Here is a 21,723-nt window from a genome sequence, read left to right as displayed (position 1 = left end):
CATGAAGGGTGTGGCCGGCAGAGAAGCTGCAAACCCACCTAGGAGAACGACCTCACTCTTGAGGGCCCACAGGCCTGTGGGGTGTCACCTGGACCTCCTACCCAGGCACTGGGCACCCCACACCTTGGAGCTTGATCTCCATGCCTCTCGCTGACTCCGGCTTGTCTGAGGTCCTTGTCCCGCCCTGGACCAAGAGGTTCTTCTGTCTTCCCTGCTCACAGAGCCTTGGTCTCCCCTGCAGGCAGTCCTCTCCCATTGTAATTCCCGGTCCTTTGGGGGGCAATCTGATTAACACCCACTTCTCCCCCTAGGGATGTGTGCAGTGAAGACAGGGGCTGTGCCTGAAGCACCCACCACCAAAGCGCCCAGGCCAAGCACAGCCCTGGCCCTTGGCCCAGCATTTACACGTCTGGGCGGTGGAAGGACCTAGCGGCAGTGGTCCGCCTGCCATGCCAGGACAGAGAAACAAAGGCTCAGGGAGCCGGAGAGAGACTTGAGGGACCCTCACTTTGAAGATGAGGGCAGTGATACCCACTGAGCTGGGCTGGGGCTGGGAACAGAACGCGGGGGTCTTGACTCCCAGTTCTGGGTTCTTTTAACAGCTCCAGGCTGTCCTGTTGTCTGATGACAGGTACATGCCAGGCCTGGGGTGGGGAAGTGGCCTGGATGGAGCACGAGGTCCAGAACGCCCAAGGGCTCTGGGGCCTGACCATCCCGTGGTCACAGCAAGCTCAGAGCAACGAGCCACTGAAATGCAGACCGCGTGGGCTCCCCACGGCTGGGAACCCTCCAGAATTTGGGTGATTGACAGGGGACTTGGGGGCCACTGTACGTGTTAGTCCCACTGACTAACACATGGGATGCCCATCTCCTTCCAAAAAACTTCTCAAGCCCCCAGGTCTAGGTGAGGCGCCCCTTCCTCTGGGATCTCCCAACCTGGATGCCTTGAGCACCTTACCTCCCAGCACAGAGCTGGGACCTTGGGAACATTTGTTGAGTCACAGGATGAAGTTTGAGTCACTGAGTCTGTGTGTGGAAAGTGCTAAGGAGACCCCACCTCCCATCAAGGTCAATGCCCAGTGAGGGCACCATGGGGGTGCTCCTTCTGCATCTGCCCCCCCACCCCGTCTCTCTCATCCCTGCGGCCACAACCCACATGCCAAGCCGAGCTGGCATCTCCAGAATCATCTCCTTCCCGTTCCAGCTGATCCTAGAACCGTCCTCCCAGCAATCTGCCTCCAAAAGGCTGTGTTGTGGCCATTCACAAAGATCTCTTGGAAATCCTCCCCTAGGACTCCAGGCTGTGACAGTGTTTTTTTTAAGAAAGCAGGGTCTATCACTGAATTTTCCTTTCAATGGTTTTATAGCGACATGCAATGCTTTTGTTTCCTGAGAGAAAAGGCATGTTTCAGATGAATTATTAACCAAAAAGAATTGACTGTGAGCAAGAAATCTTCCATTTACTCGGGAGAGAAATGCACAGACAGCTGCCTGCGACAGGCTATCTCTTACAGGGTCAACTGGGGGAGCCGGGAGGGGGCATTTGCTCTCCTACACCGGGCGTAACTTCTGCTGCTCCTCCCCCAACCCACCTTCCCCAGGTCAAGCTTCCTTCCAGGAGGCTTCTGGGAGAACTGGCCTCTATTTCTGCCCCCACTGACCGTGAGTAGCAGCCCCTCCTGTCACTGATTATCTGTCCTCCTGCGCCAGGGATGCCCTCTCTGGACTGTGAGGGTCTGGACGGCAGAGGGCTGGGTCTTCACCCAGAGGAGGTTGCTGATATGGGCGCTGGGGCAGAAAAGGGACTGTGCTCCATTTACTACGTGGGCCCGGGAGGCTGACACCTATGCAGTATCTCCTGGGCTCCTCTGTTTCTTGGGTTTGGCCAATGGGAGGCACCTCCAGGAGACCTGGGAGCCTGGAGAAAGAAAGGGTGGGGAGTTTTCTCCCCCCCACCTGCTGTTTTGGGGCTGCATCTCCCGCAGTTCCAACCACAGGTCCTGCTGATTAGCCCTTCTTTCGAGTCTCCGGGCTCTCTAGGTTCCCCCTTGTATTATTCCGTTGTCCTAGGGGTGCTAAGAGCTCCCACCGCTTTTAGTCCTGAAATGCTTCACGAATTCCACCGCTCGGTGGACCCGCCCACACCCCCTGGAGGAAGCCCCGCCCACACCCCTGGGAGGAAGCCCCGCCCACCCTCCGGGAAGGAGTCCCAGCCACACCATGGAAGGGATCCACTAAGCCGTCTGGGGTGAGTTCTCTGTCTTTCCAGGCGGCTGACAGACCCGGGAACCAAGAGCCCAGAGCCAGCGGAAGGAGACGGGAGGCCCCTCCGGTTGCTCCAAGGCGGTGAGGGCGGGGCCTCCACACACCTTCTGTGAGGGCCGCCGCTCCGCCGAAACAAGGCCACCGCTGGCCGGAACGCCACGGTGCGGAGCTGTGACCGTCAGCTTCTTCTGATAGGTTCGCCCTGCCCTCCTGCCCTTGGAGCAGGTAGCCCATTTCTTCAGGAGAGTTGGGGGCAGAGAGAGAGAGAGGCAGAAGCGACGCTGTATCTTTTGGAAGTGCCTGAGCTTATTAAAAAGATGCTGCAGCCTGTCTCTGGGGGAAGGAGGGTCCTTGAGGGGACTACTGCCCCGTTCTCTGGCAGTGCCCCAGAGAACTTGCACACTGTTCCCCCAGAACCTTCAGTAGCTCCCTGTGTCTACTGAATCACGGGCCAACAGCTCCGCCTGGTGGGACAGACGCCTCCGCCGTCGGGCTCAGGGTTCCCTCCAGCCTCATCTGCCCCGTCACAGGGGCTTCCTGGTGCCTGGAATGCCTCCCCCGCTCTGCTTCTTAAAATCGTCCTCCCGCTGCAGCAGGCTCTCAGCTCAAATGCTGTTTCATCCCCATCAGAGTTCCCATGACTTCTGCCTTTCCTGCCTGGTCACCAGGACGCTCCCAGGCTGTTGGCCTGATGCAGCCCTGACCATATGCATGTTAAGACTTTTGATATTTTACTCTTTCTGCTTTTGAATTATTAAAGTGAAATCACACAGAACAACCGACTAAAAGGGTAAAGTTAAATAACTTTGGTCTTATGATTGCTCAGAAGAGATCCTCTAACTTCGGGCCTTAGGGAATTTTTTTAAAACTTTCTTAAAAACATATTAACAATTCCTATGGCCTGCTGGCCTTTTGCAACATTATTGTTTGTCTTTTGATTTTATCTTCCCCTAACATTCCCCAAGGCCAGGGAGGCCATTTTTTTGGAGGAGGCTAAGAACTGGAAATCAAAGGACATAGCCAGAGCTACTGTATTGTAAGTGCAGGGGGTGTCACACCGTGGCCTATTCTGCCGTACTTAGGGCTCTGGACACACCTCAAACCTCCTCAGGCCCCAACAATAACCATATTGAGCTGCACACCCCAACTCAAGTGAGACGGTAGTTAACAGAAATGACGGAGAGTGTTATTGAAAGATAATTTGCTGTTTGGATCATTCATGATCCTGCTGGAACACTCCTATTCATCCTTCAAAACCCAGCTGAGGTGGCACATTCACGGAAAACCTTCTCTGAGGCATCACTACCTCTCCTCCCAAGAGAACCTTGCTCCCTCCTCTGTCAGCCTTCTTCCTCTGTCTTTGACTATGGAAACAGTGAAAGTTGGTGCAGCACTTGGTGAGCACGTACTGTATGCCAGGCACTGCAGAGTATACATATTATGCAGGCCATTCACAGAAGGCATCTCACTGTTCCCCAGGGTGAGACCGTTATTCTTGACTCCCATTTTACCAATAGGGAAACTGAGGGCCAGAGAGCTGATTTCCTCCTGGTCACACAGCCTGAACTGGAGTCTGAATTTAGATCGGACTCCGAAACCCAGTTCCCACTCCAAACCAGCATGGCACCCCCTCCAGCCGCTCCATCACCCACCCTGCAAGGATTATTTCCATGCTCCCAGGCCTGGAGAGAGTTCTTCACAGCAGGGCCTGCGACTTACGGATAGGGGAGCTTTATACTGCATCGAGCCTGACATATAATTGGCGCTCATCAAATTGCTCGCTGAACCCCCTAAAAGGACAGGGGCATAATATCTGAGATCAACTTTAAATACTTCAGCAAAGAAAAAGGTACAAAGAAAAGGAAAGAGAGTAAATATTAGCCAGATCTTGGTAACTGTTGAATCGGGGTGAAGGTAGATGGGCGTTCACTGTACATTCTTTCTGCTTCTTAAACGCTTAACAATTTTTATTATTAAAAAACAACCAAAAACAGAATGGGGGTGGGCAGAGGACCCCTGAGCCCAGCTGGGCTCCCCTCTGGGCTCAGAGCTGGGTGAGCACTCACCTCTTTATGGCTTTGTAGCAAATGATGACAAGCACAGTGAGAAACACCAGGGAGGCACAACAGACCGCGATGATGATCACCGGCCCCGACCACCAGCTTTCCTCAGTGGGACACGAGGTAGCGTTGGGAGCTGAAAGAGACAGGAGCAGCCTGAGTGTCCCCTGGATGAGTGGGTCCCAGCCGGCATCAAAGCTGGACCGTTGTGGGTGACACCAAGGCTGGTCTCACCGCCATCCATCACCCAGATGAAGGCTCTCCAACCTGTCCTGCTGTCCCCACCCCCGCCCAGCGGCAGGTGACATCACGGTTGGCCTCCAGCCAGGCAACGGGCTCCGAGCTGGGGTCAAGCACCGCACCCGGGGCCATCCATCCTCCCTTGGCATGAGCTAACTGACAGCAGGGTCGGGTTTAATTTCCCATGAAAAGTAACAGAACATCTCATTCTCTCAGTTGGGACATTAAATCTGCTTCCTCTGAAGGTGAGGGTGACGAGCAGGGCCCGCAGAGCACGACGGGCGGGGGAGAGAAAGGAAGGCCTGTCAACATCCGTTTCGTAAGCTAATTTTTTGCAAGAGGCAAATTTTCTCCCTTCTTGGGTTGGTCCATGTGGTGGGTTTCCGCAGCTGTCTCAGCCTGCATAGGGTGGCCACAATTTGGAAAGCATATGACGTGGGTGCTGCAGGGCACCCTTGTCGTTACTCAGTCCGTGGGGTCCTTGGGGTGAACCTGTCCTCCCCCTTGGCATGAGCTGTGTGGGTGGACCCACACACAGGTGTAGATGAGGCTTGCAACAGAGCCGGTTTACTCGGCTCTGAGAAAAGCAGAGACATCACACAGCCTATCCCAGAGGCTCTGGAAGACCTCGACCCAACTGGAAAGAATTGCCTGGAATTGCAAAAGGAATGGAAGTGAGGGAAAGAGAGAGAAAAAGGGAGAGGGAGGGAGGGAAAGAGACAGGGGGCTTGTAAGGGAGGACAGATGGACAGACAGACATACAGACATTACTAGTTTGGGGCAGTTCTTCAAGACGTGAATATATGCAAAAGAATCAAAACTATGCCCCAGACTTAATAATAGGCACCTCGAGGGCTTCCCTGGTGGCGCAGTGGTTGAGAGTCCACCTGCCGATGCAGGAGACACGGGTTCGTGCCCCGGTCCAGGAGGATCCCACATGCCGCAGAGCGGCTGGGTCCGTGAGCCATGGCCGCTGAGCCTGCGCGTCCGGAGCCTGTGCTCCGCAACGGGAGAGGCCACAACAGTGAGAGGCCCGCGTACCGCAAAAAAAAAAAAAAATAATAATAATAGGCACCTCGAAGGGTACAACAGTGACAGATTTCCCAAAGGAAAATGACAGGGAATAGTAACAGGGAATAGTGACAGATTTCCCAAAGGACACCATGGGTGGCTTCATTATTAAATTACTATTATTGATGATGTTGTTATTGTTATAATCATCAAGGTGTAATTTACATATAGTGAAATGCACCCATCCTAAGTGTACCATCTGACCAGCTTTGACAAATGCGTCCACCAGTGTAAGCCACACCTCTTATCATGACATAGAATATTTCCATCACCCCAGAAAGCTTCCCTGTGCCTCCTTCTAATCAATCCCTACCCTGTTGGCAACCAGCAAAACCCTGTTTTGCTTTCTAAAGTCACAGATTAGATTTGCTTGTTCTTGAAATTCACATAAATGGCATCATGCCGTGTGTATTTTTGTTTGCTTCCTTTGTATAGCAGTGGTTTTGTGATTCACCCACATCGCTGCACATTTCAGTAACTGAGATGTAGTCCATTGTATGTATATACCGCAATTTGTTTATCCTGTTCACCTGCTGATGGACACCTAGGCTGTTTCCGGGTTTTGACTTTTGTGAACAAAACTCCTATAAACGTTTGCGCACATGGTATAGACATACTTTCTTGATATGGACACGTGTTCCTGTTTCTCTCGGATAAACACCTAGGAATGGGATCACTGGATCCTGTGGTTTGTGTATGATTAACTTTGTAAGGAATTGCCGTGCTGTTTTCCCCAAGTGCTTGTACTCTTGTATACTCCTGTTGGGAACAAGGAAAAATGGAGAGAAGGGAGTGGTTACAGGTTACCAAACTGTTATCAAATTGTGGCATTGTTGCATCTGGATTAGGAGATCCAGGAAGCCTTTATGTGCTTCCCAGGGAACAGGTGCTAAAGCCCCATTAACAGGTGCAAGGTCCCCAGAGGTGGAGCTCAGATCCACACAGAGACCAAGCAGATTCAGAAAAGCATCCTAAGAAATGACTGGAACAGGATGTCACTGAGCCACACGGCTGCTCTCAGCCCGGTGAAAGCCGGCCTTTAGAAAGTGCAACACTGAAGAGATAGAGAATATAGAATTCAAAAGGGGAATACACTCTAGAATAAGGGAGAGGCAATCCGAAAGGATTCTCATTTTTCCCCATGATGAACTTCTTCAGTGCTTTTTCTGTGAAATATCAAACACAAAATCCTTCCCCCTCATTGTTCATCTTGGGGGTGCCTCTGGCTTCGCTCAGTCTCCCCAGGGTGACTGGGGACAGATATTCCCCACAACAGTGGTCATTGCTGGAGAATCAGAAGAGCAACCAGATACACGGGGTCCCGGCCCCCAATGGTTTGCATTTTCACTGCCAAGGGAAGCGATTTTGTTTTCTGTCCATTCTACCACCCAGGCTATGACACCTCTGGGCAAGTGTCCAGGGCCAAGCCTGCAGCCCATGGTAACCCTCACACCAGTGGCCCACAATTTACCCAACACTCCCATGGCCAGGGCATTCATCTACCAGTGTGTGGCCTCAGCCAGGGGCAGCATCCCTCCCGGGGGCATTTGGAAATCCGGGTGTGGGGGCTGTCTTTGGTCGCCTAGCAGCTATGGATATTAACAACAGTGACCCGGATATTCCCACGCAAGGTAGACTTGTCCCTCCAGAATGCCACCAGGGCCCCTGTTGAGAAATTCCATCAACTTGAAACAGAAGAAAGGGTTGATTCTAAACTTCGTTTGGAATTAGACGCTAAATTTCAGAGTGCGTCTCGTGATGTTCTTTCCTTTATATTCGCTGTTAATGAGGTGGGAATTTCCTTCTTGCTGACTTTTTTCAAACACAGTTGATAATGAAAGCAGGGAGGTTTGTTCTAGAGGGTCCTTCTGCAGAGGGTCCCCCTCTAATATTCAGCAGTGTACTGCTCACCACTTGCATGTGAGGAAACCACCCCAAGCAAGGGAGGTGTTTTGTGAAACAGTCCAAGGCATAAATCTTGGATTTTGCCAAGAAAACAGCTATTGTGTTCAAAGAATGCATCCTTATTTATCCTTGCTTGACTCATGCCTTTTGCATTAGAAAAGATCAGGGGATGTCGGAGTCTGAGGAAGCCTAGGAGGTGTCATTTCAGAAAAGAGAATAAATGCTGAGGCTGGGGATCAAGCAGCTTTCCCAGGGGCCAGGATTCGGACCCCAGGATCTTCAGGCTGCAGGCCAGGTCCGCCCCTGCCTGAACTTCCTTCTCATTGGGCGTGGCCAGTACTCCTTTCCAGATGTGATAAGACCATTTACCCTGTGGGCAGACGGATGGCTCCTATTCGAGAAGACAGAATCATGAAGGTTCTCACTCATTCATTCATTTGTTCATTCATCCACCACATATTTACTAATCACCCTCTGTGCCTGGCACCGTGCTAGGAGCTGGGAGTACAGAGGTGAATTAGATGTAAACTGTGCCCTTCCCGGGTCTAATGCCAGCTGCCCAAGACCTGATCACCTTGCTCAAGGAGACGGCAGGCTCCAAGAGGAGAGGAGACACAGGAGGTGCTGATGTGCAAGGGGAAGGTCACTTGTGGCCGAGGAGAGGAAGCCACTAGGCGCCAAGGTTCAAGGGGAGGGTGATGCCTTGGGAGAGGCAGGTGGTCAGACGGAGGAGGGTGCTGAGGCCACCAGAGCGTGAAGCCCCTGACACGAGGCTGCCGCGGAGCTGACTTCTCTGTCACTCCCCCTCGCTCCCTGCCAAGATTCTGCAAACACGACAGACAGGCAGGAGCTGTCATGATATCTCAGGGGTCACGACACCCTCCCTCCTGGGACTCAATGAGGCTTTGTCTGCTGTATTCATTAAACACCCCTGATGCCTGTAAAGATAATGAGACTGGCAACCAGAGAGCGATTTAGAACAACACGGACTCAGTTTTGCTTTTTCGCAGTAGCTGCTGTCTTTTCAGTCAAGAAATGCAGCGTTAAAAGCTTATATTTGGGACTGCAGCTTCCGGCCAAGGTGGAGTAACAAGGCCCAGAGTTGGCATCACTACCCATCCCCTCCCAACATCCAAAAGATGTACCAAATATACAAAACAATGGTCTCAAAACAACGGACATCAAGGCAACAAAAGGCAGCGAGAGACAAGAAACAAAGGAGGTGGGAGTTCCCTGGAGGCCTAGTGATCAGGATTCGGGCTTTCATTGCTGTGGCCTGGGTTCCATCCCTGGTTGGGGGGAACTGAGATTCCACAAGTTGTGCAGCGCAGTCAAAAAACAAAACGAAACAAAAACAGAGAAGGTGAGCAGTACGGCTGCCCCAGCTTACTGCCTGGAGACAGTTTCTAAATATCGGTCCTGGAAGGGAGATGCCGCCCAGGTCCAGCCCACTGAGAACATCGAGGAAATGGGGCCGAGAGGAAGCAAGACAGACGAGGCCCCTCCCCAAGGGCACTTGCAGAAAAGCAGAGGGAGCCAACAGCACCCACAAATAAATAATTACAGATTATGGTAAGTGCTAGAAAAGAAATGGAGAAGAGGCCGAGATGCCCCCACAGGTGTCTGGAAAAGAAGCAGTTGGGGGCAGAGGGGTCGCTTTGGATGTCCCCATCTGGACGGTATCACGGGGGCTAAGCAGACCAAGGAGGTTCCTGCTGGGGTGTGTGGACCTGCCTGAGGTCCGGTGTCACAGAGGAACTGCGTGAGGTCAGCTGCTCTCTGGGACAAGCGCCTTTCCTGTATTCCTCACTGGGGTATTTGTGTCTATCAAATGGGACGACGGAGACAGTGTTCTCGAGGGTACCAGGAGTACCTCCCTCCCTCACGCGGCACCAACTCTGAGGCCGCTACTAGTCCCCCTTCTGCAGTGGGGACACACAGGCAGGGGCCTGCCAGGATTGAACCAGGTGTGCCTTGTGACAACACTCACGGCCAACTCAGCGCATCTTTACCTTGGACCTGGGGCCTGCCACTTCCATCTCTTCTTCAGAGCCCGCTGTGCACCGGAGATGTCTGATTGACAGGAGGGGAACTGAGTGGGGCATGAATGAATCAAAGGAACAGTGAGTTGGGTGGAAACAACCTTAGTTTTGCAAGGTATTTTTCAAGGATTGCTAGAAGGGAGTGAGAGCCATGTTCTTTGTTTTAACCTGATGTTTCCATTGTGAGATGGAGGCTGTGATTTCTCCCTGGCTCGGCCTCTGGACCCGCACGTGGCCACCTGCGGAGGCCAGCCCCACGCTCACGTGGCTCAGTGTTCCTTGAGCGCAGTCTGATTGCCAGGCCCTGCTGGTGACACCACGGGCATGCAGTAACCTCTAGGGCATCCTTAGACATCTCCAACTTTCACAGTCTGGTGACTCATGCCCAGGTTACCCGAGCGGCTTCCCGACTGATGCCCAGGAGCTGGCCTTGGTCACGGCCAGGTGAGGAGGTGTGACCTGCACAGAAAGCTGCCACTCTGCTTCCTGCCCCTCACAGCTCAGCTCCCAGCCCACTGGGCGGATCACAGCCCCTGAGCGTGGGCTGCAGTGTCAAGGGTCCCCTGGGCTGCAGAGACCGGTCTCCTTTGAGGGGCTGATGTCTGTAAACATGCTTCTCAAACCACAGCGGACACGCTCAGCCTTTGCGCTGTGGAAACTGAGGTCAGAAGCTGGCCCGGGCCTCACGACACGGCCAGGGACTCGTCACCCTTGGGTATCAGGTGCTGCCCTGGGCTTTGGGAGCAGATGCGAAGGGGGCCACACAGCCCCGATCCCAGGGACGGTCTCGGGGCACAGTTGGCCCTCAGGGTGGGTGGGCTCCGTTTCACTTCCACACCCTGCCGCCCACGTGGAGGGTCCAGCATGTCTAGGAATCATGCACACACTGCGAGTTGGTGGAGTGTTTGAAGAGCCTTTAAGAGGATGGTTACTCTCGTCTTGCCTCTGCCTGCTCGCCTAAAACCCCTGCTGGTTTTATGTGGCTCACGAGGACAGCAAGGGGTCCAGGAACTTTGCTAATACATCTGTGTGGTGGCAACACCCGGCCCCCAGACCCTTCAGACAAAGGAGGACACGAGGCCGGGAGGAGGGGAGGGGCAGACCTGGGCTTCCCGTCCCCCAGCCCTGCTTTATGTGCTGCCCCCAAGGACCGTGAAGGACCTGGATTCTCAGAAGTTCCTTCACGGGCTGACGGCCCTTTCCCTTCACTGCCTCGGGGCCCCCAGCCCCACCTCTGTTGGGCTGCTTGACACAGACCCCAAATCCAACGGCGACGGCCCCTCCCTCTCACACCCCACACAGAGCCCATTGTCTGCGGGACACAAGGGACCAACTCAGGCCGCTGCTCTCCATTCACCGGCACAGGCCTCCACTGGGAGGTCTGTGCCAGGGGCGTCCACCCCCCTGCCTGGGCCAGCTTGGGGTGAGGCGCTCACTCGTTTCCTACCGGCACGTTGCCAGTGTGTGTGGCCGGACTTTAAACCACAGATACAAGCTCAGACCTTGATGCTTTACACAACGCCCTGCAATCAGCCCCCGTTTCTGGAGAGAAAGGAGAAGCCTCGTTTGAGTTGCTCCGATGAAAGCAGTGAGCATCGGCACCTCAGCGCGGGGGCTCCTTCCACCCCTTCTCGGCCACTGGGAATCTGGCTTTGGGTGCAGCACAGAGACCCCCCTTTTCCATAAGTCTTCCCCATTCCTCCCCCAGACCTGAGGTTCCCACAGCAGGAAGCCCCAGGCTGCCTAGTAAGAGCAGGCAGAAGGCGTGAATTCCCTGCTTCTGGGGGGGGCCTCAGCAGTTTGCCTTTTCCAGAACCCAGGGCCCCTCCCTCTCCACCCTGCAGGTTGGACACTGCAGCCTGAATGGGGGTCCCTGGCCTCCAGGGCGGCCGGGGAGGGGCAGTGTTCCGGGGAAGCCGTGCTGTGCCGGGCCGGCGCGGAGGGCCATCTGTTTTGCCCACTACGCCTCCCGCAGTCCTGTCGCTGGTCTCCACTGACTTCCACACCCAGCCCGGGAGCCCCCTTCCTGTTCCTGCCAGCCGGTCTCTAGGGGCTGTTGCAGCTGAGCATTCCCTGGCTTTCGTCCTCTGTAGATGGACTTCGTTGGTCTATGGAAGCGCGGGAGGCCTTAGCCAGCCTCTGGTGAGGGGCTCAGCCAGAAGACAGACCTCAGTTGGCCACCAGGACTCCAGAGGGGCTGGAGCCACAAGGGCCAGGCGGGCTGGACAGCTCACTGGGCTTCACAGGGAGGGCTGCCCAGGGCCCCTGGACCGCCCCTCACTGCGCTACCAGTGGCCCCCCAAACATCTTCTCCGCCTCGGCTTCTTTTCCGCCACTGCTACGTGTGTGCAGCCTCTCTCAAATCCCCACCTTCTGTGCTGGAGGCATCCATCAGTGAGCTGCCCCCTTCCTGTCCTGCCCTCGTTCCAGGCTCAGGCCCCAGCCTGGGGGTCAGCACGCCCTCTGCTCCACAGCTAGGCCACCAGTTTTGCGGAGCTGAGCACTCCGACCTCCTCTCCACCTGCCTCTCCCTGACTCCTGGGGAGCCCTGTCTGGTTATCACTGTCACCAGGCCCCTCATCCCTGGGGTACCTCCCCCAGTTCAGCAGAGTGGCTCTTCAAACGACCTGGAAGGATCTGGGGTTAAATTCCAGATTCCGACCCTGGGAAAATCATTTAATCTTTTAGATTTAATCTCAATTTAAATTCCACTATAAATTGGGAGGAAACAACAGCACCTCCTCCACCGGGCTGGTGCAAGGATTAAATGAGATATGAGATCAGGGAGCTCACAGCAGACACCCCTCAGCTGCCCCCGCATCCTTCCCCTTCTCCCTCGCAGAGCCCCAGCTCTCCTCCTGTGTCCCTGATCCCCTCTACAGGGCCCAGGCCTTGGGGAGGCGGGACCAGCTCAGGTCTCAGCCAGGCCTGGTCGTTCTAGCCCTCTGCTCCTAATTGGGCCAGAGGTGGGCACGTCATGCAGTTCTGGCCAATGACACGGGGGGAACAGTCTGCTGGACGCTTCCAGACCTGTCTCCTTGCTGTTAGAGGCATGAAAACAGGCAGGCTTCTTTCCCTGTGGACACTGCCATGCCCTTCTTTACCACCAAACAGAGCAGCTTTGGGGGCGCTGAGGGTGCTGGCGTGCAGGGTGGGTGGATTGCAATGCGAAGTAGGGTGGCCCCCAGGGGCGACTTTTGAGCAAAGACTGGGATTTGGTAAGGGGGTTCATCATGCAAGTACCTGAGGGAAGAGCCAAAGCAAAGGCCCTGAGGTCACTGCGGGCCTGGCATGTTGGCATGACGTGTGCAAAGGGAGGACGGGAGGAGATGAGATGGCTCAGGGTCTGGAGGCCATGAGAGAGGTGTGGGCCTTTACACCGAGAAATGAGGTACCGCTGAGGGGTCTGGAGAGAGGGGTGGTGAGGTGTGACTTACACATTGGCTCAATCACTCTGTGTTTAGAGTAGACTATAGACCGTGTGTGTGTGTGTGTGTGTGTGTGTGTGTGTGTGTGTGTGTGTGTGTGTGTGTGTGTGTGTGTGTGTGTGTGTGTGGGGCAGGGGGTGTGTGCCAGTGTGGGAAGCTGGGAGGATACTGCCGATAGCCCAGGAGAGAGCTGACGGTGGCTCAGATGGGGGTCAGCAGCGGAGGTGGTGGGCAAAGGTGGATTCTGAATATGTTTGGAAGGTAGGGTTCACGAAAGCTTGGATGTGGGTGTGAGAGACAGAGCAGAGGTAAGGATGACTTGAAGGATTGGGGGCTGAGCAAGCGGAAGGATGGAGCTGCCGTCAAGCGACGGGGAAAGCTGGGGCAGGACAGGCTTGCTGGGTGTGGAGGTCGGGAGTAAAGTCTGAAATTCCCATCACACACCCAAGGGAGATGGCAACCCAGCAGCGGGATCTAGATTCTGAGTTCAGCAGCAAGGGCTCTGCTGCAGGCATAAATTTGGGAGCTGTCAGCACCCAGTCCCGAGAGGGGATGAGATCATCAAGTGAGGGAGCGTGAGCAGAGTGGAGAGGAGGGTCCAGGCCTGAGCCCTGGGGAGCTCCACGGGAAGAGGCAGAGGCAGCAAAGGAGGCTGGGAGGAGAGGCCAGCAGGGACAGGGGCCAAGGCGATGTGGGGTCCTGTGGCCAAGTCAGAGCAGGACGTCAAGGAGGAGGGGACAGTCCGCTGTGTCCGCTGCAGCTGACGGACAAACGCCACGAGGCTGAGAGCCAGCCACTGGATGGAGCAACGTGGCGGTCACCGCTGACCGCCACACAGGTGGTTTTGCGGAAGCGCTGGAGGAAGCTTGACCGGGGCCATCTAGGAGGGGATGTGGGGAGAGGAAATGGAAACAGCAAGTATGCACAGCTTTTTGGTGGAGTTGTGTTGCAAAAGGGAACAGCAACATGGAGCCACAGCTGGGGCGAGCAGTGGTGGCAAGAGAAGGATTCTAAGACGGGAGATGCAGCGTGTGTGAGTGCTGGTGGGCGGGACCCAGGAGAGGGGGCGGCCTGTGCACAGGTGGCAGGAGCTGTGCTGTGGAGGAAAGGTGGGGGGATGACAGGTGAGAGTCAGTGGAAGCTGCCTTCGGAGGGAGGCCAGGCCAGCGCCAGGGCTGAGAGCAGGATGGGGGAGGGGGTCGGCGTTCCAGGGGAGCAGAGAAGGTGATCTGGTTTTCTAGGAGGGCAGGTGGGTGACTGGTCTGGCTGGGGAAAGGAGGAGCTTGAAGGGCCAGTGGTGTGAGGGCGAGTCCAGTTCCAGGTTGGCCATTGTGCCCAGCCGCCTTCAGCTGCCGGCGGGGGGCAGCCGGGTTTGCCCAGAGTGTATGATGAAGTGGGTGCACCCGGGGAGTGAAGACGGTGCGGGACCAGAGGCGGAAACTGAGGCACACCGCCTGGTCACGTGAAGACGCCCAGCTCCACTTGGGTGGGTGGTGGAGCTGGGATTTGAACCCAGACATCTGGCTCCAGGGCCAACCCGTAACTGCTACACAGATCAAAAACCAGCGAGCCAGCAAATCCAGGGGAGCAATGCCGGGTGTGGAAAGGAAAGATCGGTGTCACCTTGGGCTGTGGGGAAGCCTCTTTGAGGAAGTGGCATTTTGGTTGAGCCCTATAGGGCTGGGGAGAGGGGACAGCCCTATGGCAAGGTCCTGTCTGGGTTGGCCTAGGCTGCAAGGGAAAGAATGGGGAATGGGCAGCTGGTGCCCCAAGCCTCTGCTTCCCCCCTGGTGATGGGACCACCCCGCTAAAGCCCTGCTGAGGGGCTCTGGCCCTTCCGTCTGTGAGTCCCGGCCGGTTCCCTGAGCTCCACGAGATGCTCACTTCTCTGATTTATTTACTTCTGCCCGGCGTCCCGGGCATGGAGCCCAGCGTGGTGGCAATGTGGCCGCTTATCGTAAAGGACACAGTTCTCAGGATCGGCTCCTGGGGGGGGGGGGCATTAAGAAAAACCCCAATACATTATTAATAATTGTCTCCATCGTTCCTGTGCCTAATTAGGAAAGGAAAATTATGAATTGGATTGAAGTGTCTATGGTGGGGGCAGCCTTGGTGTTTCCCGATGCCAGGGAGAGGCCTGGGTGGAGGCCTGAGAACAGCAGGCTGCTGCCGGGGGCAATTAATTTTGCCTCTGATGGCGACTGCAGAACATGTCTCCCCTTGTTCTTCACCCAAACAGCCCTCTTTGTGAGGCTCCTCAAGGCCGGGACTTGTGCTCAGCAGCTCTGCTATCTTTCTGGAGCTGCAGCCCACACTTTCTCTGTGCCCGGCCCTGGGAACCCTCCCCAGATCCGCCGAGCCTTCAGTTCCCACCCAGGGCTGCAGATGCACCGCTGCCTGGAAGGGCTACGTTCAGCCAGCCTAGAACAGCGCAGCGCTGTCCAGAAGTGAGGAGACGGTGCCACAGGGGAACGCTCTGGGGGACCACCTGAGCCCACCCTCATTGCCCCGACTCCTCCTTGTTCGAGGACAAATCCATTCACTCACTCAACACCTATCTGCTAAGAGCCTACGACATGCCACGCACTGGGCTAGGTGCTGGAGAGAGGAAGGTTGGCAAAAACACACAGGGACGCTGCCCTTATGGTCCAGTCTGCTGAAGAATGGACACGAATTCACTAACCACCAGCTAAATGCACGTTTGATTCCTGCCTCACCAAGATACTGGGCATGTGCCTTAGGTACAAACAGCAGGAAACTACAGAACAAAAAAATAAGAATTCCCCGAACACAAAGACCCAACGTAGGTTGACGGAGCGCAATGGGCTCATCTTCGTGAGAGGCTCATGACCTTGGGACAGGAGCATGCTCCCAGTGGTTTACGTTAAATGCCCAGCAGAGCCCCAGCACCGAGCTGATACTCAATACCTGTTGGGAGAACTTTCTGCCTTTCCAGAGGGCACTTAGATGATGGGGTCTCATGACTGCCCAGTCAGGTAGAATCTGCTCGGCCCAAACAGCCGTCAGCACTGTGAAGAGGGGTTCAGGATCAACTCAGCCCAAGGGTTAACAGACTCGGGCCCACAGGCCAAATCTGGCCCACCACCTGCTTCTGTAAATAAAGTTTTATAGAAACACAGACACATGCCCATTTGTTTACATATTGTCATGGCTGCTTTCTTGCTGCGTCGGCAGAGTTGAGTAGCTGCAGCAGAGACTGTATGGCCTGCAAAGCCTAAGTTATTCACTCTCTGGCCTTTTACAGAATGAGTGTGTCCACCCCTCCCTAACTTCCGTGGTCTTCGGCTGAGATTCTCAGACCAGCTTAGAAAACTGATCTGAGAGACCCCTGAAATTATACCGCATATTTGCATGTTACAAGTACACGTTCCACTCCTTATTTTATATTTTAGAAAGTCCCTTTACTCCAAATGTCCCACCAGTGCCCTGGTGGGGAGGTGTCTAGACATGTGACACAGGGCTCTGTTCTGTCTGGGAGTTTTAACAGTGACAGTCTTGACTTGGTCACACCGCGCCTGCTAAGTGGTCAGGTGCCGGGGGCACAACATTCCCTGGAAGGCGGGTGGGGGGCATCTACTGTGGTAATATGCTAGGTATCATCCGCGGCCCTGCTGCAGGGGCAGACAACAAAGGGCAGGGTCACCACCATAACATGTTGGCGGCTCTTCAAGTCAGGTCTGCGGCCCGTGAGTGGAGGCAATGGGACGGGGGCAGATTTAGGACTGACACCCCCAGGAGCTGCCGACACTAACTGTCCTTCAATGCGGCAGGCTGATTCCTAAGGCTGGGACAGCCGCCGCTTTGGCGTTAGGCTCCAGGACGCTTCTGGCTCCTGCTCTGTTGAAAGGCTTAGCCTCAGCTTAGCAGCAGCACAGGCGGCTCTGTTCCATTCCTCCTCTGACCGTTCTAAGCGCACAGGAGAGCCTCTGGCCCCTCCTTCCTCCCACTGGCCCCTCTCATGGGTACATCTCGGGGTCTTTTTATTTGTTGGGCATTTGGACATCAGCTGCTGCAGCTGCCTTGCCCAGACTTGGCTGTGAAGGTGTGGGAGGTAAGGCGGGAGCTGCTTCCCACCTGCGCTGAGGTGCAGGGGGCATGCAGCTACCTTGACTTTCCTGGGCACCTGTACTTTCTTTAGAAGACTGCCTGGGGCTGCTAGAGTGGCCGAGCACAGGCAGAGAACCTGGGAATTTACTCCTCCAAAGCCCAGAGAGTCCTCAACCCATGACAGGTACCAGGTGGGACAGTCAGCCTTTGCCACCGGCTGGGGACAATGGTGAGACATCACCAAGCCTCCAGAGCCCCCTATGGGGTCAGGCTCAGGCCTCCTGGACTCTCACTTGGCTTCCTCCCCGCCCCGTCCCCCCTCCTCTGTTGCCTTCCAGTCTCCCCTGGGAACGCCTCCTTTAAGAATCCTTGTCTCTGAGGACAGGTTCCACGTCAGGAGCCCTAGACTCGAGGTCACCATGGTACCGAAAGATCGTGGCCTGCCTTCTAAGGCCTCAAATAAATAAAACTACATCCCAACGAGATTCATGTGTGATTTCTATGTTCTGGAAGATTCCTTCCCAGAACCACCCTTTGCTAGTTCTCTGGACTGAGCCTAAGTTCTGTTTAAAAGGTCCCTGCTGGGTTAACCCAAGGATGATTTTTGTCCTGAATGCGACTACAAAGGGACAGTGACACAGCTGAAAAAGATCACTGCTGCTCAATTGGTCTTTGTTAAAAAAGGAAGAAACCTGCAATGTCTGTAGCTTTGGGGCAAAACCACACAGTATTAAGAAGGAAAGAAACCTGTATGGATGGTCCGTGGCTGCGCTCCGACAGAGTAGCCACCCGCCACATGTAACTACCTAAATTTAATTAAATTGAGTTAAAAGTTCAGTTTCTCACTTGTACTATGGCCGTATTTTAAGTGCTCGGTAGCCACATGTAGCTAATGGCCACCGTACTGGACAGCACGGGTACAGATCATTTACATCATTGCAGGAAGTCTACTGGACGGCACTGCCACGTGTCCAGGGTGATGAGAGGTGAGATGTCCTGCTTCGCTTTCCAAAGAGGCAGCCAAGAGTAGTTTTCATACCTCATGGGAAGCAAAATGAGACAGCCACACGTATGACGGCAGCCACACATATGACGGCAGCCACACGTATGACGGCAGCCACACATGACGGCAGCCACACATATGACGGCAGCCACACATATGACGACAGCCACACATATGACGGCTGTGCTCTTTTCAAAGCCCTTTCTTCTTCAGATTCTTTTATTTCATTCTCATTTCTCCTCCCCCACAAATAGGCCAAGGCAGCAACTCTGAGCATCATTTTACAGGTAAGGAAACTGAGGGTTCCTAAGGACCAAAGAGGCAGAGTCACAGAGCCACTGGCAGAGTCACAGAGTCAGAGCTTCTGAGCTGCAAGGCCTCCGCTGCCACTGCTGGGAGGTTCCAGGACAATGACAGCAGCTGGGAGGCCCAACAGGTCGGCTCTCTGAGGAGCTGTAAGCGTGCTGGGGCGCAGCCTAACACCCACGCTTGGCAGGCACACTCAACAGCCATGTGGTTGGTGAGTGGAACACGTGACCCAGAGTGGTCACTCTGTCTTTGAGATAATGAAGCAGTGGCTCTGCCCTCTGTGATGAGCAGCTGTGCAGTGGTTTCGCTGCAGGGAATGGGTCCAGGCCCACGAGAACCCCACCATCACACTCCCCGTGGACAACTTCCGTGACGCTGGCCTGTCTGAAGGACGGGGCAAGCTGATCCCGGGCAGAAGGTCTCAACTTGGCAGCGGGCTCCTGCCTGGGAATTCTGATCTCTTTCTGGACAAGCAGCTCATTCTCAAGATCAAGGCCACATAACCTGGTGGCGTTGTTTGGAAACCCCTGGAACTTTCGAAAGTCACTTCATCAGTCTGGACTTCAAATGCCCATATGCCAGATGGGAGTGGTGAGCTTGGCCTAGAGCTGGGTTCCTCAGCCTCGACACTGTTGACATTTTGGGCTGGATCTTCCTTTGCCGTGAGGGCTGTCCTGTGCACTGGACACACTAGCTGACGGCCTCTACCCGCTGGGTGCCAGGAGCATCCCTCTCCCAACTGTGATGACCAAATGTTCCCTGGGGAACAAAATCTCCCGGTTGAAAACCAGGGGACTGGAAGGTCTCCAGGGCTGTTCCCTGGCTCCACCACGCGGTGCAGAGATGGATGCCTCCAATGCGGGCACGGCCAATAGTGCAGCCCTGACCTGCCTCCCAGAGTCCAGCACACCCGTCCCAGCCAACAGAAGGAGTCAGGCCTGATGGCCTCCCAGCTGGAACCTGAGATTCCAAGCCAACTGCCTCCACGACGACCCCCAGCTACTGAGAGGCTGCCCAGCGGAACTGCCCGTAACAGCATCCAAGAAGAGGGGAAGGCATTATTTTCCGAAGCATCCGTAATTCTCTCTGCCAAGGCAGGAGACAATGTGCCCTTGCTGCCCACAGTCCAGTTCATTCTAAATCGGAGAACAAGGAGCCCATTCACTCTCGGGAGGGGCAGAGGGCAGGCCGACACCCCTTCCAGGAAACGGTAGCCTTTAGCCTTCTCTGAGTGCTGGTGAGGGTGACACAGAAACTTGGGAGCTGGGAATGGGCACTGTTCATATCGTTGTCTTGTTTTTTCTCTGGTGAAAGAAGGGGACAGAAACTAATGGACGTTCCTCCCTGACCCGCCAGGCAGAACTCTGTCATTTTTCCTGGGGAGAAGACTAAACAATAGTGATTCTTCTTAAAAGCCACTGGACACCATCCCTTTCTTAACTGGAGAGATGATACCACCCTCTTTTCAAACAGGACTCCCTCGAGAGTGGAAGGCACAGTGGAGCAGGGTGTCTCTGTCCCGTTCTGGGCAGAGCAACTCAAAGTCCGGGTGCAGGAGGTCACGGTCCAGGATGCATTAAACCCCACAAGGTGAAGTAGGAACAACCTGCCCATCATACAAAGGTGCCGTGATCGCCATCTACACAAAGTCACGGCCACTGTCGCCTGCGTTCACACACGTCAGACCTCTAGACTGGGGCTGCCAGGCTGTTTCTGAGCCTTCACTAGTGTTCTCTGTTTCTTATCTATTGGCAGACTAGCAAATGCCTAAGGTTTCAGAAAATTTTATGGAGGACTACTTTTATGTCTTAAAAATATTTCAAGGAGCTTAATACAACTATAATGATAATAACAGCCCCTCCTTTGCTAAGCCCTTTTTAAGCCACATTGCGTGCATGTGTATCACCTGATTGAGGTCTCCTGATCCATCAGGAGACGTGGGTGTCACTGTCCCCAATTACAGACGCTCAGTGAGGAGAGGTCACCGGAGAAGCCAGGATTCCAGGACCATCTGATGTCAAAGTCCGTCTTCTTTCTACCACATCCTATTGCCAACCAGGCAAAGACCACTGTTACTGGATTTTGGCGGCAGGGCGCCTTGGCCCAGGTGGAAGAACAGATTGGAACATTGCCGGGGGATGCCTCGACCTCAGACCCATGGCTTCCATGCGGAGTGTCCCCGGCCACACTCCCAGCCTTCTCTAGCCCTTTACTCACTCCTCTTAAGGGTGGAGGGCAGGACTTACTCAACCGAAGATCCGTGAGACGTGCACAAGACCTGGGAACGCAGTCATGCCCACCCTGGACCCCAGGAGTGATGGAAAAGGGAAATAAAATTCTCAGCAAGGGAGAGATTGGGAGAAACTTTTTATGTGACATTCAGGATAAATACTACCCCCCCCTTTTTTTTTTTTTTTTGTGGTACGCGGGCCTCTCACTGCTGTGGCCTCTCCCGTTGCGGAGCACAGGCTCCGGACGCGCAGGCTCAGCGGCCATGGCTCATGGGCCCAGCCACTCTGCGGCATGTGGGATCTTCCTGGACCCGTGTGGGATCTTCCTGGACCCGTGTCTTCCTGGACACGAACCCGTGTCCCCTGCATCGGCAGGCGGACTCTCAACCACTGCGCCACCAGGGAAGCCCTCCCCTCTTTAATTCCTTAGAGTCACAAGCTCCCTGGACACATTGTTCCAAAATCCAACGGCTCTTGAGCACCTCAAGAACCCAGACACTGTCGCCTGTTCTTTATTTTTCATGACAGCTGGCCACACAGGTCACCATAATCAACTGTCCCATCATCTGCCTTTGACAGGGACATCAATGGGGCCTTGAAACAAGGGCTGCCTCATACAGACAGGGTGACACTTTAGGAACCGGCTGTGTCCACCTGCTTCAGAAAACCCAAGGTACCACAAACAAATGCCACGGCAGCCACGGCCCTGGGCAGAGGCCGGGTCTGACTCAGCCCCCTCCCCTGAGAATGAGGTGGAGTCTCAGAAGCTCTTCTGATGCTGAGATTTCCTCAGTTCTAGGAAATCTGAACTGTAAAATATGATCAATAACCCTGAAGGTTCTCAAGACATCCAGACGCTGGTCAGTGAAAGGACATGGAGGCCTAAGGGTTAGCCCAGGTACCCAGTTTCCTTCCCCAGAGGCTACTGGACCCGATTTCTCATGTGTCCCTTGAGACAGCAGGTTTGTTGTATTTATATATATTCCAAGTGAGAACACCATTTATGGACTGCACGTTTGTGTGCCTCCCAAACTCATACGTCAGAATCCTAACCCCAAAGTGACAGTGTTAAAAGTTGAGGCCTCTGAGAGGTGATTAGGT

At 54.7% G+C, this 21,723-nt stretch overlaps 1 protein-coding gene across 6 annotated transcripts in view; it reads right to left on the bottom strand.

Annotated features, from left to right (window-relative positions):
• The window catches only part of PRIMA1 (proline rich membrane anchor 1), a 63,633-nt gene that overhangs the window by 12,468 nt on the left and 29,442 nt on the right, over window positions 1–21,723 (bottom strand). For all 6 annotated transcript variants that reach the window (XR_010940956.1, XM_067726997.1, XM_067727010.1 and 3 more), the window contains exon 4: window positions 4,332–4,461. Coding sequence is in view for 5 of the 6 variants with exons in the window: in XM_067726997.1 (XP_067583098.1) it covers window positions 4,332–4,461 (130 nt within the window). In the remaining variant the exon portion in view is untranslated. The remainder of the gene's footprint in view (window positions 1–4,331; window positions 4,462–21,723) is intronic.

Source organism: Pseudorca crassidens, chromosome 1 (assembly GCF_039906515.1).
Source record: "Pseudorca crassidens isolate mPseCra1 chromosome 1, mPseCra1.hap1, whole genome shotgun sequence".
NCBI lineage: Eukaryota > Metazoa > Chordata > Mammalia > Artiodactyla > Delphinidae > Pseudorca > Pseudorca crassidens.
Note: the sequence above shows the minus strand (reverse complement) of the source record. Positions and strands in the feature narration are given on the sequence as shown.